A 12,495-nucleotide genomic window follows, 5' to 3' on the forward strand; every position below is an offset into this window, starting at 1 on the left:
AAGCGAGCCTCTATTTCAACCACCCTGTCCCAATACGATGCGTGACATCCTCGTCAATCTTACCATTACCTGAATCATAGACTAAATACTTGAAACTCTCCCTCTTCAGAATGACGTGAGAGTCCAGCTTCACAACCACGTCAGCCTCCTGTGACACATCACTAAACTTACACTCCAGGTACTCCATCTTAAGATAACACATTGATTAAGAAAAATAATTAATAACATGGCTACTTTATTATAGTACTCTTATTAAATGATGTTTATATTTTAATTTGAAGAAAAAGTAACTAATGTAAAGGGAAAAAGATGAATTTTTTTTTCTCTTATTGATTAATGAAAAAAGATGTAAAATAAAGAATCAAATTAGAAAATTTGGTACAGGTAAGTATAAAAATAAATTACTTTTGGAAAGTGTATTATTCCATAATTTCTCCAATTCTCTGTTCTTTGCTGGAATAAATAGTAGTTTTGAGGAATTGAAAAACCTCAAAAGGGGAGGAAAGTTCAAGATTTCAAGCCTCTCCCCTCCCCTTTCACTTAATAATCCCAGATAAAAATTATAATTATCTTTTTGTTTGAAACATTTACTTTCTTTCTTCTTAGTCATTGTTTTAAAGTAGAAACCAATTATTGCTTTGACAATTTCATTCAAAGTGAAAGAATAAAAGAAGACACTCAATCTTTGAGGAGGGGCTTTTGGAGTTTTTTTCATTTCAGCTCATTGGTGTGGATCTAGATCTCAAGGAGCTCAATTTTGTTTTTTCAATTGGTGGGTGTTATTTATTTCTGTTATACATGTTTATTTTTTGGCTCCATTCTTGATGATTGTTGGATTTTGGATCTCCGTTTTCTTGAAATCATGATGCCTTTCTTTGAATGTAATTTCTTATATGGACCCTCAAGAAAGGAAAGCGTCTAGAAGAAGAATTTATTAAGTTTATACTGCAAATGCATACTCATATTAGAATTTGGTCAAGACAAAGACGCCTTTAGAATTTTTTTGCTTTCCACAGTTGGATGATTCAAGTAAAATTGCATAAAGATGGGGGTGATGTCAAGGAAAGTAGTGCCTGCATGTGGTCGTCTCTGCTTCTTTTGTCCGTCATTGCGTGCAAGGTCAAGACAGCCTGTTAAACGCTACAAGAAACTCCTTGGAGAGATTTTCCCCAAATCACAGGTCTATTTCTTGAATCCCCTTACTTCTTTTCTTCACACATATCTTCTTTATTATCTTCTATACATTCATTGCAGGATGCTGAGCCAAATGACAGAAAAATTGTAAAACTTTGTGAGTATGCTTCCAGAAACCCATTGCGCATACCAAAGGTAAAATTAACTTTTTCTCCAGTTATAGTTCAGTACTTCATAAAATTGTAGCCATGAATTGTTATTCATGTATCAGAATTTCCATATTGGGAGTTGTAAAGTTTCTTTTAATTACCATGTTTGGAAAGCTTTCTTGTTGCCATGAGTCTCCTTAATATGTATATACTAATTACTGATCAATGTGATTCAGATTACTGAATACCTGGAGCAAAGGTGTTTCAAAGATTTGCGAAATGAGCACCTTGGGTCAGTGAAGGTTGTTACCATGATCTACAGGAAGCTGCTCTCTTCATGTAAGGAGCAGATGTAAGTTTGAACAATTAATAGAAATACTTGTGGACCTATAGCTCAAAAATAAAACCAGTTTGAATGCCCTACTTTAGATATATCTGCATTTACTAAATAAGGAAAGGATAGGAACAAACCATTAGTTTAGTAAGGCTCTACTTAGTGTTAAGCTTAGATGGGAAGATTGAACCCCGGATCTTATGCCTTTCTAGGTGCATGGCTACAATTAATTGTAACAGATGAAACTGAACATAAACAGGTGATATAAATGGGAATGAATCTTGCTTATCAAAAAAAAAAAAAAAAGAGGAAAAGAGAAAGAAAAAGAAGAAAAGGAATGGATTGTGGAGAACAATATGGAGAATATGGATCTTCTATATTTTTATTCTCTTCCACGGACTCTACCCATAGCGGGAGCTTTAGTGTACCAGGCTGCCTCTTTTTATATTTTCATTCTCTAAAATCTATATGTGGAGAACAATCATCAAAAGATTGCTTGGTTATTTTTTGGCAGCAGTGGAGAAACTAGACGAAAGAGCTTTTCTTTTTTTTTGTCCTTGACTGCAATAGAACTACAAAGGCTCTTCATTTCTCGTATGCATACGTTAATATACAGTGTCAGTTTTGGAACCCATGGTGTGGTTCTATAAATTTTCATTTACACAAGAACTTAGAACTCAAAGAATGAAAACTCCAGTAGTAAATTCCTCTCCCCTTGTAAAGGGGTTGTTGATAGCCTTTACTGGTTATCAAGAGTTATGTACCTGAAGGAAATCCACATTAGATCGACACCTGTTTTGATAAGTTGTTCCTGCCTTTACTTGTTTGAGAACATTAATGGGTCGTTTGTTTTGAAGGCAAGTTATACTGGGATTAGTTATGATAGAATAAGTTATGTTGGGACAAGTTATGCTGGGATTATTTGTTATTGGGTGTTTGGTTGTATGCATGGTATAGTTTTTAAGAATAGGTTGTTTATTTACAAAAAATATCCTTCACCTTATTTTTTTCTAAAAATATTTTTCTTGCAAACTTTATTTGTTCATTCTTAAAAATAAAATTTTCATCTTATTTAGCTTAAATATTTTTGTCTATGAATTCTCATAATTGAATCGTGCATTTTTAAAAATAAAGCTTTCATCTTAAATTTATTTTAGTAAAAGAGATTTAATTGTTTTTGTCACTTCATTTAAGCACATATCACTCTTATATTGTAAAATATTAAAGTTATTTATTTTAATTGATATATAAAATTTGAATTTTTAAGTGAAAAAAGATTATTTAATTAAAAATAATCAATATTTGTATAAGAGAAATTAAATTATAAATAAACATAAGCATTAGGCGAACAAATTCAACCTATAATATATTCATAAATAAAAATTATATTTATAATGTAATTTTGTAATAGAAAAATTTATTATCAAAAAAATGACGAGTAGTGAAGAAAATGGTATTAAAAGTTATGGAAATATATATGGATGTGAAAAAGTGATGTATAAAGAGGGTATTTTTTATAATTTACATATTTTATCCCGGTATAAGTTATCCCGGTATTACTATACCACCCCAAGCTAGGGATAACTTATCCCGGTACTAACTATTAATCCCGGGATAAGTTATCCCACACTTTTGTAACCAAACAAGGGATAAAGGGGTACTAAAAACTCATCCCGAGATTATCTTTCCTTATCCCTCACACCAAACGACCCCTAAAAGACTTCAAAGTTGAATGGGAGCCTTGGAGCAACGATAAAGCTGTCTTCGTGTCCTTGGAGCAACGATAAAGTTGTGTTCGTGACCTATAGGTCACAGGTATGAGCTGGTGCTCAGTGTCAGGGTAGGCTGCCTACTTTATATCCTCTTAGGGTGTGTTCCTTCCCTGGACCCTGCATGAATGTAGGATGCTTCGTGCACCAGTTGCCCTTGGTTAAAAGAGTACGGAGTTCTAAAGGAGTTTTTGGAGAAAATCAAACAAATGAGTTGTTACTAGAAGCTGTTATGGAAGCCTTTTGATATAGTTGACCTTATGAAGTACCTATGCACTCCCAAACGAAAGAGAAAGACCTAGTCAAATGTCTCCTGAAAACTAATGAGCGGAAAGTGCATGAACAAGCTGGTCAGAACGATAGTTTAGGGTGGTGGAACTGCTTCAAATTTGTCTTGAGTTAGGTCACAATTAAATAGAAAATATTATAAAAAGGGTTCAGATAGCCTCACTCCGTAATGAAAGCGTCTTCCTTGGTTCATACCTTATCATAAAGGAAAAAAAGGATTATAAAACATTTCTCTTTCTGCTTCATTTAAGATGCAATTTATTTAATGAGATAGTTTTAGATATTTTCCCGTTTTCCTTGGTGACTTATATTCTTGCTTCCTGTTGCCATTTTTTTTTTAAAATACTGATGTTACCGGAGATCTAGTTAGTCTTGAAACTAGGCAATGAATAATCATACTGAAAAAAAATTTGCAAGAATATGCCACCTGAAATATGTCTAGACACCATTAAGTAATAATGCAGAGTCTTATCAAAAGCGACCAAGCACAAAAAGGCTCTAAGGTCCTTTGGGGCTTTAAGTGCAAATAAAGTGTGAGCTTTAATGAAAAAAGGCGCAACTGGAGGAAAAGTACAAATATGTATCGATTAAGGATCATAAGCATGAATAACTAATATACGGACAAAGAAATTGAAAAAATTGATGATAAAGTGAAGTATCAATTGCTTAGTGTCACATCTTCAGGATTGAACTCATTGGCAAGGAAAAGTATGCCTTAGAGCCTTGACGGCGACACTGAAGAGCCCATAAAGCGTGGTATAGCACTCAACATGTTTTGTGCCTCATTTCAGGTCTTAAAAGTGCTTTAAGCAGTGTGCCTTTGACTACCTGATAACACATAGTTGTTTACTCAGAAATTGACTTGAAAATAGGCTATCTACGATATTCTAGTTGACTAAGTAATTTTTGATGGAAATGCTTCTTCCCGTACACCATCAATATCTATGTGTCTGGTATGCAGTTTTGTACTAATGCACAAATAGAATTGAAGTTCTGCATACAATATTTATTCAGGTTACTTTTGATTTTTATGCATTCAGAACGAAATGTAATGGATTAAAAGTTTAAATTTACAACTGCAGGCCACTTTATGCTACTAGTCTATTGGGGATTATCCGCACTCTTTTCGAACAAACACGGCATGATGAAATGCAGATTTTAGGTTGCAACGTTCTAGTCGACTTCATCAATAGCCAGGTTTGTATGCCTAAGGAAAATAGATGTTAATATGTACGGATATCATTCACAGGAGAGGCTATTTGGAAGTAATTGTACTCAGCTCATATATTTTGAACCAAGAATGTATATTTTGATGATGGATTTGGGTAGTCATGCTTTATAGCTGCCACCGGATAGTTTTGTATGAATCATTGTGTCGTCATAATTTTGGAGCGGCTTGCAAGCAATGATGTTTGTTAGGACTGTGAAGAGTCCTACTTTGACCCGTTAAGGGATGGGTGGTCCTTTAACATGGTTTGGCAATTCTTTTTTTTCTTGACAAGGTACAATATATGGCTCGTCAATTCCTACCACTTGAGCTGGCTTTTGGGGTTGAGTTAGGCCCAAGGTCCATTTTTTTAACATGGTATCAGTGCCAAGCCAAGCCCATCCAAGTCTTGTTTCATCCAATGTGGTCCCCCATCTTATATGATCCACACTTCAGATGTGTTTTGGGTGTGAGGGGAGTGTTAAGTTCCACATCTGGATGGGAGGCAAAATTTGTCTTCTTATATGGTCTTGGACAATACTCACGTTTTGAACTAGCTTTTGGAATTGAGCTAGGCTCAAGATCCATTTCTTCAACATGATATCAAGGCAAGATCAATCTCAATTCTCATTCGTGATGTTGGCCCCCATATTAAATTGCCCACATGCTAGCTGTCCAGCCATGGGTGTGAGTTTGTGTGTGAAGATTGCGTCGGCCCTTTAAGAGATGAGTGGTCTCTTTAATATGGCTTGAGCATTTTCACCCCTTGAACTAGCTTTTGAGATTGTAATTCCACGAGGAGGATGTAAACATTTGATGAATGAGTAGAGCAATATTAGTTAATCGCACCTACTCCAAAAAAAAAGTAAAAGAAGTACTGGTATTGCATTTTCTATCCTAGATTTTAAATGTTTCCAATTATTTATTGGCTTTTATAAGAGGCTTAATTCTAGAAGAAACAAGGGACAGTTTTGGTGGGTTGGTGTTTACCCTTGGGAGTGGTCTGAGAGACAGAAATGGAGTGTGATTTTGATAAATGGATTTAGAACAACCTGGAAAATATTTTGTTATTCTAAAAAGTAGATTCAAGTTCTCTTGCTTCTCCTTTTAAGCAGATGGATGGTACTTACATGTTCAACTTAGAAGGCCTTATACCTAAACTTTGCCAACTAGCTCGAGAAGTTGGAGATGATGATAGAGTCTTGCACTTGCGGTCTGCCGGAATGCAAACTCTGGCTGTCTTGGTAAACTCTCTCTCTCTCTCTCTCTCTCTCTCTCTCTCTCTGTTGTTTATTGTTCCCTCTGTTTGAAAAAGAATGAAATAGTTTGACTTGGCACAGAGTTTAAGAGAATAAATAAAACTTTTGAATCTTGTGGTTTTAAATTAAAGTTATGTCTAATATACTAAAATGCCCTTTAATCTTGTGGTCTTAAACATACCAAGTGGAAAGTTAGAATTGAAGTGTTACCAAACAAGAAAGAATCATTCTGTTTGAAATGGACTAATAAGGAAAGTAGGTGATTCTCTTTGAAACGGAGGGAGTATTTATTTAATTATACTTGCAAAAATCTTAACTACCTAGAACTTGGAACCACTTCAAGTATTTGGGGTGTTTTCTGAAATTCATAATCACTAGATTTGGTGGCATAGATTAATGATAGTACCTTCTTTGAAGGATTTAGCTGAATTTGTTGTTTCACTATCATCAGTACCTTACCACTTAATCTCACAAATAACTTATTTTTGCAGCTCTTGAATCACATACTAGGATGTTTATGTATTTTAGTTGTCATCGCACAGAACATTCAAGCTAACTACTCTTTACCTTTTCATATAGTGTCTTTGTCTCAACTTGACATGTCTTGGACCCGTTAGAACCAGGAACGGCCCATCTATGGTGATTAAAGCTTGTAATGTGAATCCTTAATTAGCCCTTCCTGATAACAAGTCTTTTATTGTTGACTAGTACATGGGGGCTGGGGTGCTTTTTTTTTTTGTGTGTTGGAGTTATTTAACTCATTTCAAAGACTAGTTTTCATTGTGCCTGTCCAAACTCATTGGAATAGCACCTTATTCAATGATAAATATTTACTCATATGTTGTGTTTTGGCAGCTAATTATGCCAGTTTACATCACATAATTTGCTAGTAACTATAAAAGTTTCAAGTGTATTATACTCATCCTTCGGGAACATCCAATAAAATTGGTAAGTTTCAAGCGTATACAACAGTTGCTTAACTTAACCCGGTAACTGAGAAAAGGTGCCTGTTTGTTTCAGTACTTTTAGTGTGACTTCTATAACTGGGATAAGAAGCTTCTTTCATGACGTTTAACCATTAGTTTCTCAAGGGGTACTAGAGATTAACCCTTCCTTTTTTTTAATTAATTCACTTGAATGTTGTGTGTGCATCCAGAGATAATTCAAAGTTTGTGAAGAGAACAGAATAAGGGGAAGGAATTAATCTCGCATGAGGGTTCAGTATTTTCTTATCAGGCACCTTATTAAATATTTACTCATATGTTGTGTTTTGGCAGCTAATTATGCCAGTTTACATCACATAATTTGCTAGTACCTATAAAAGTTTCAAGTGTATAATACTCATCCTTCGGGAACATCCAATAAAATTGGGAAGTTTCAAGCATATACAACAGTAGCTTAACTTAACCCGGTAACTGAGAAAAGGTGCCTGTTTGTTTCAGTACTTCTAGTGTGACTTCTATAACTTGGATAAGAAGCTTCTTTCATGACGTTTAACCATTAGTTTCTCAAGGGGTATTAGAGATTAATCCTTCCGTTTTTTTTAATTAATTCATTTGAATGTTGTGCATCCGGAGATAATTCAAAGTTTGTGAAGAGAACAGAATAAGGGAAAGTAATTAATCTAGCATGAGGTTCAGTATTTGCTTATAAGGTTAAGTAGTAAACAACTTATATGCTATTAAGCTTATGGGCCATTTCTCATCATAGCTATACATTACATTTTCGTGTTTATCAATTTTATTGGAAGTGCAAATATATTTTTATGTCCTTTTATTTCTCTAATTTCTCTCTAGGCTACACTGTGGAGTCTATTCTTTTCCTCTTTTGACCTTTCTCTATGTGTGTTTCGTTTGTTTATTCCCCCCCCCTCTTTTTTTTTCTTTTAGGTGTGGTTTATGGGGGAGCAGTCTCACATCTCCATGGACTTTGATCAGGCAAGATAATTTCAATATTACTCAGTTATTCAATTTTCAGATTATGAGATACTCCAACTGCCAATTCATGTTTCAATGTTTTGATGAAAATAATGCAGATTATTACTGCGACTTTGGAGAATTACATTGACTTCACAGTGAACCCAGAAAATGGACAAGACAGTAAACTGTCTCAACCTTCAGAACAGTGGGTTGAAGGAGTGTTGAATAGTGACAATCACAGCTCATCTTTCCCTGATATAAGCAAGAAGGTTTCCTCCTCGCCAAATATCATGAATGCAAATACAAAATTGACATCCTCAGTGTAAGATTATATGCTTAAAATTGCAAATTTCTTTTTTCCTCTGTCTGGCAATGTAATGAATTATGCTTACTTTGTATTATTGTCCAACTTTAATCAGAGAGACAGCCAAAAGCCCCTCTTATTGGGCCAGAGTTTGCTTACATAACATGGCCTTACTGACAAAAGAAGCAACTAGTGTACGGCGGGTTCTTGAACCTCTTTTTCATAGTTTTGACACTGAAAACTATTGGGCTTCAGAGAAAGGACTTGCCTGCTCGGTGCTCATGCATTTGCAGTGCCTCTTAGAGGAATCAGGTATTCATGGGCTTCTTGTTCTCCTCTTCTTCAGCTGAGATTAATATTTGTGATTTGTTCGGTCTGCTGGCTGCTCTTTCAAGTTTTCCTTACAAATTTTGACCACAGGTGAAAATTCCCATTTGTTGCTATCCATCTTGGTCAAGCACTTGGATCAGAGGAACATCGTCAAGCAGCCTGACATACAGATCAGTATAGTTAATGTGGTTACACACTTAATGGAAAATGCCAAAGAGAAAGCTTCCACAACTATAGTTGGTGTCATTAGTGACCTGATTAAACTCTTAAGGAAGTGCATGCAGTATTCAACTGAAGCATCTAGTCCGAAAGACGGATTGAATAATACTAACTCCAATCTTCAATCTGCCCTAGAGAAGTGCATATTACAGTTCTCGAAGAAGGTTTGTCTTTGATAATTTGGTTTTCAATTGGCCGCAAGCATGTCTAAGTTCTCTTTTCTTTTCTATTCTTTTTTTTTTTTTTTATAACCGTGGTGTCCGGGTCAGTTTGCGCGCACCTCGACTAATTCCATGAGATACCTGCCACCTCCCACCAGCAACAAGTATTAGGCAACTTTGTCCACCTAGGATAGAACAGATGGAAAGAAATCACCTAATGTTTGTCTCTGTTCGGAATTAAACCTGAGACCTCATGGTGCTCAACCCAACTTCATTGAACCGCAAGGCCACACCCTTGGGTGCAGTTCTCTTTTCTTTTTACGTATGTATCTTAATCCAATAAGTTACAAAGAAGTAAATTTTCATCATCTAAGTTTACTTGCAATCCACTACCCTTTATTTTGTTCTGTATGATTTCAATGTTTTCTTTTTGCTCCGTGTTTAAGGAAGCAATTCGCTTTGTAGATTGAGAGTTGAAGTTGTGTCACGACCCGAAATCAAGCCATGATGACACCTCTACTATAACCCTCCAGTAGGTAAGCCAACCCCACTAGCCATATGCGGAAAAGTGGTAGCTAATGATATGAAATAAAGGACAATATGCAAAACTGGGCCAAATACACAATTAATACAAGAGATATAAAGGCCTATATACACAATTAATATATATATATATATATACACGCACACCATCCCTGCAACCTGGTGTCACTAGTACAAGAGCCTACTAATAGAAGAATGGTAATAGTAAGTAAATATACAAGTTTGTCTCCAAATATACAAAAATAAAGACATAACGAAAATAGGGAAATGGATCAACTCTGAATGATGAGAGCTCAACCCAAATCCAATCCAAAATAGCTTGTGGACGAGTAGGTAATCAACAATGAAGACTCATCACGGAGTGGCTCCCCTTCCCGATAGGAGTTTAATATTCGGATCTATGTGTCAATGAGCTTACATCCCACCATTCTGGTCTCCTCGAGAATGTCTAAGGAATACTTACGTTGTGAAATAACAATACCTGATCTGGATTGAGCAACTTCAATACCTACAAATTACTTTAGTTTACTGAGGTCTTTAGTTTGGAAATGTTGAAAGTGATGTTGCATCAAACTGATACCATCTTGATCTTGATCATTGTCGATAATAACGATATTATCGGCATAAACCACCAAACAAATACATAGATTTGGAGCCGTATGTCGATAAAACACAAAGTGATCAACTTCACTGCGAATCATGCCAAACTCCTAAATTTCTGTGTTGAACTTTCCAAATCAAGCTTGAGGAGACTGTTTCAAACCATAAAGTGACGACACGATCGACACACTAGACCAGACTCCCTCGAGCAACAAAATCAGGTGGTTGCTCTGATTCGTATAAACTTTCTCCTTCCTCTGAACAACAAGATCAAGTGGTTGCTCTGATCCATATAAACTTTCTCTTTAAGGTCACCATGGAGAAAAACATTCTCAATATACAATTGATAAAGAGGCCAGTGCCGAACAGCAATCATGGATAGAAAAAGATGAACATATGCTATTTTAGCCATGAGAGAGAAAGTATCACTATAATCAAGCCCAAATATCTGAGTATTTCCCTTGGCATCGAGACGAGCCTTAAGTCGATCAATTTGGCCATCTAGACCAACTTTCACTGCGTAAACCTAACGACAACCAACAATTGATTTACCTGAAAGTAGAGAAAAAAACTCCATACTGCATGTAAAATAGACATCTCGTAAATCATAGCTTGTCGCCATTCTGGATGAGAAAGTGCTTCTTTTGTGGACTTAGGGATGGAGATAAAGATAATACAAATGCATAATGGGGTGATAACAGACGATGATAACATGTAAGGGTATAATGAGGGTTAGTATTACGATTCTCAATATTACGCTGAAAGGTAGTTCGAGTGTGTTTCCCAAGTTGGCATGACTTACAATCTAATGTGGATGATCTAGACAAACTAGGCACCATCTTTTGTAGTTTAAACAACCTAGGATGTCCTAAACATTTGTCAATTGTGTCCGGAGAATCTCTAATTGGACATGCTATAGAGGAGTTAGGAGAGTAAGATAGTAAAAGCCTTGTGATTCATATCTTACACAATTATTTGTCCCCTACTATGGGTCATGCATGATAAAAGAGTTCTCAAGAAATAGAATGCCATAATTTAGGGCATGAGTCAAATGACTGGCTGATACAAGATTAAAAGGACAACCAAGGACGTAAATAATAGAATTTAAAGTGACAAAGGATAGTGGAGTAGCTTGTCCTACTCCTTTTACTTTGGTTTGGTAACATTGGCTAAAGTGACAGTTGAAAGAGACTATGAATAAACAATATTTGATAGAAGTGATTTATCACCAGAAATATGATCTGAAGCGCGCGAGTCTACAACCCATGATTCAAAGTTAGGAGATTGTGCAGTTGAGGCTACCGGTAGAGATATCTGCTTACTTGCTTGATACTAAAGATACTCATTATATTCCTTTTGAGATGAATATACCCATTGATTACCTGTGGTGTTAGATTGAGCACTATGAGCATTTTTTGATGGTCGACCGTGCAAAGAATAGCATATTCCACGAGTATGTCCTAGTCTATTACAATAACTACACTTAGGTCGAGAATAACATATGTCACGAATATGTCCAAGCCTTTTGTAATAACTACTACACCTAGGTCTAGATATACCAAAACGATTTCCTCCTCGTCGATTCTTCATAGACTGGGATGTTTGATTTTCTGAAGTAATCATAGGGCTTGAACTTTCAATGCCCATATTTTGGACCAAAAATATCACACCCAAACGACATTTTGTGAATTTTGACTTGAAAACACTAAGAAACAGGTATCTATATGTATGATTTTACTGGAAAACTCTTCGAAAAAACTGAAGTTGCCAAAAAATAGATCTAATAGTCGAAAGTTGCTCGAAATCGGAAAATAATTATATGGGCAGCCTCAGAATGAAGAGGTGAGGCTACTGAATAAAACTACCAAAAAAGTGGTTGGAAGACGTTGCACGCGCTGGCACATGGATCTGATGTGCTCGCTGAAGTATATTTTGTGGCGGCGCGTAAGAGGGCGTGTGACACCTAGTTCCGATGAGTCCGATTGAGGTTTTCATGTTGAAAAGTTCCGAACCTGATGATGGTGTTGGTTTTTTATGAAATACACTGACTGAAAAGATATATATTTGGACTACACCGTAAAACTACACAGTGATGCTAGAATGATATTTTTCTCACGAATCTTTTAATACCATGTGAGAAATAATGGAGAAAAATATTATTTAATTGTGTATCTAAATTATTACATTGAGACCTTATTTATATACTGACATTATAATCTTTTTCCAAGTAGGATTTTATTTAATATTTCGATTCCTACTCATATTCTAACACTCCCAAA

At 35.7% G+C, this 12,495-nt stretch overlaps 1 protein-coding gene across 5 annotated transcripts in view; it reads left to right on the forward strand.

The window, feature by feature from the left end:
• The first annotated feature begins 433 nt into the window (after nucleotides 1–433).
• The window catches only part of LOC107847362 (protein SEMI-ROLLED LEAF 2), a 51,981-nt gene continuing 39,919 nt past the window's right edge, over nucleotides 434–12,495 (forward strand). For 2 of the 5 annotated variants that reach the window (XM_047398998.1, XM_047398999.1), the window contains exons 1-10: nucleotides 454–772; nucleotides 1,017–1,180; nucleotides 1,255–1,329; nucleotides 1,520–1,635; nucleotides 4,757–4,871; nucleotides 5,997–6,125; nucleotides 8,030–8,077; nucleotides 8,176–8,381; nucleotides 8,479–8,675; nucleotides 8,784–9,076. In XM_047398998.1, coding sequence (XP_047254954.1) covers nucleotides 1,046–1,180; nucleotides 1,255–1,329; nucleotides 1,520–1,635; nucleotides 4,757–4,871; nucleotides 5,997–6,125; nucleotides 8,030–8,077; nucleotides 8,176–8,381; nucleotides 8,479–8,675; nucleotides 8,784–9,076 — 1,314 coding nt within the window. In that variant the 5' untranslated portion in view covers nucleotides 454–772; nucleotides 1,017–1,045. Of the gene's footprint in view, nucleotides 773–1,016; nucleotides 1,181–1,254; nucleotides 1,330–1,519; nucleotides 1,636–4,756; nucleotides 4,872–5,996; nucleotides 6,126–8,029; nucleotides 8,078–8,175; nucleotides 8,382–8,478; nucleotides 8,676–8,783; nucleotides 9,077–12,495 lie in introns of those variants that run through there. The other 3 variants (XM_016691567.2, XM_047398997.1, XM_047399000.1) reach the window with 3 other exon arrangements.

Source organism: Capsicum annuum, chromosome 11, assembly GCF_002878395.1.
Source record: "Capsicum annuum cultivar UCD-10X-F1 chromosome 11, UCD10Xv1.1, whole genome shotgun sequence".
NCBI lineage: Eukaryota > Viridiplantae > Streptophyta > Magnoliopsida > Solanales > Solanaceae > Capsicum > Capsicum annuum.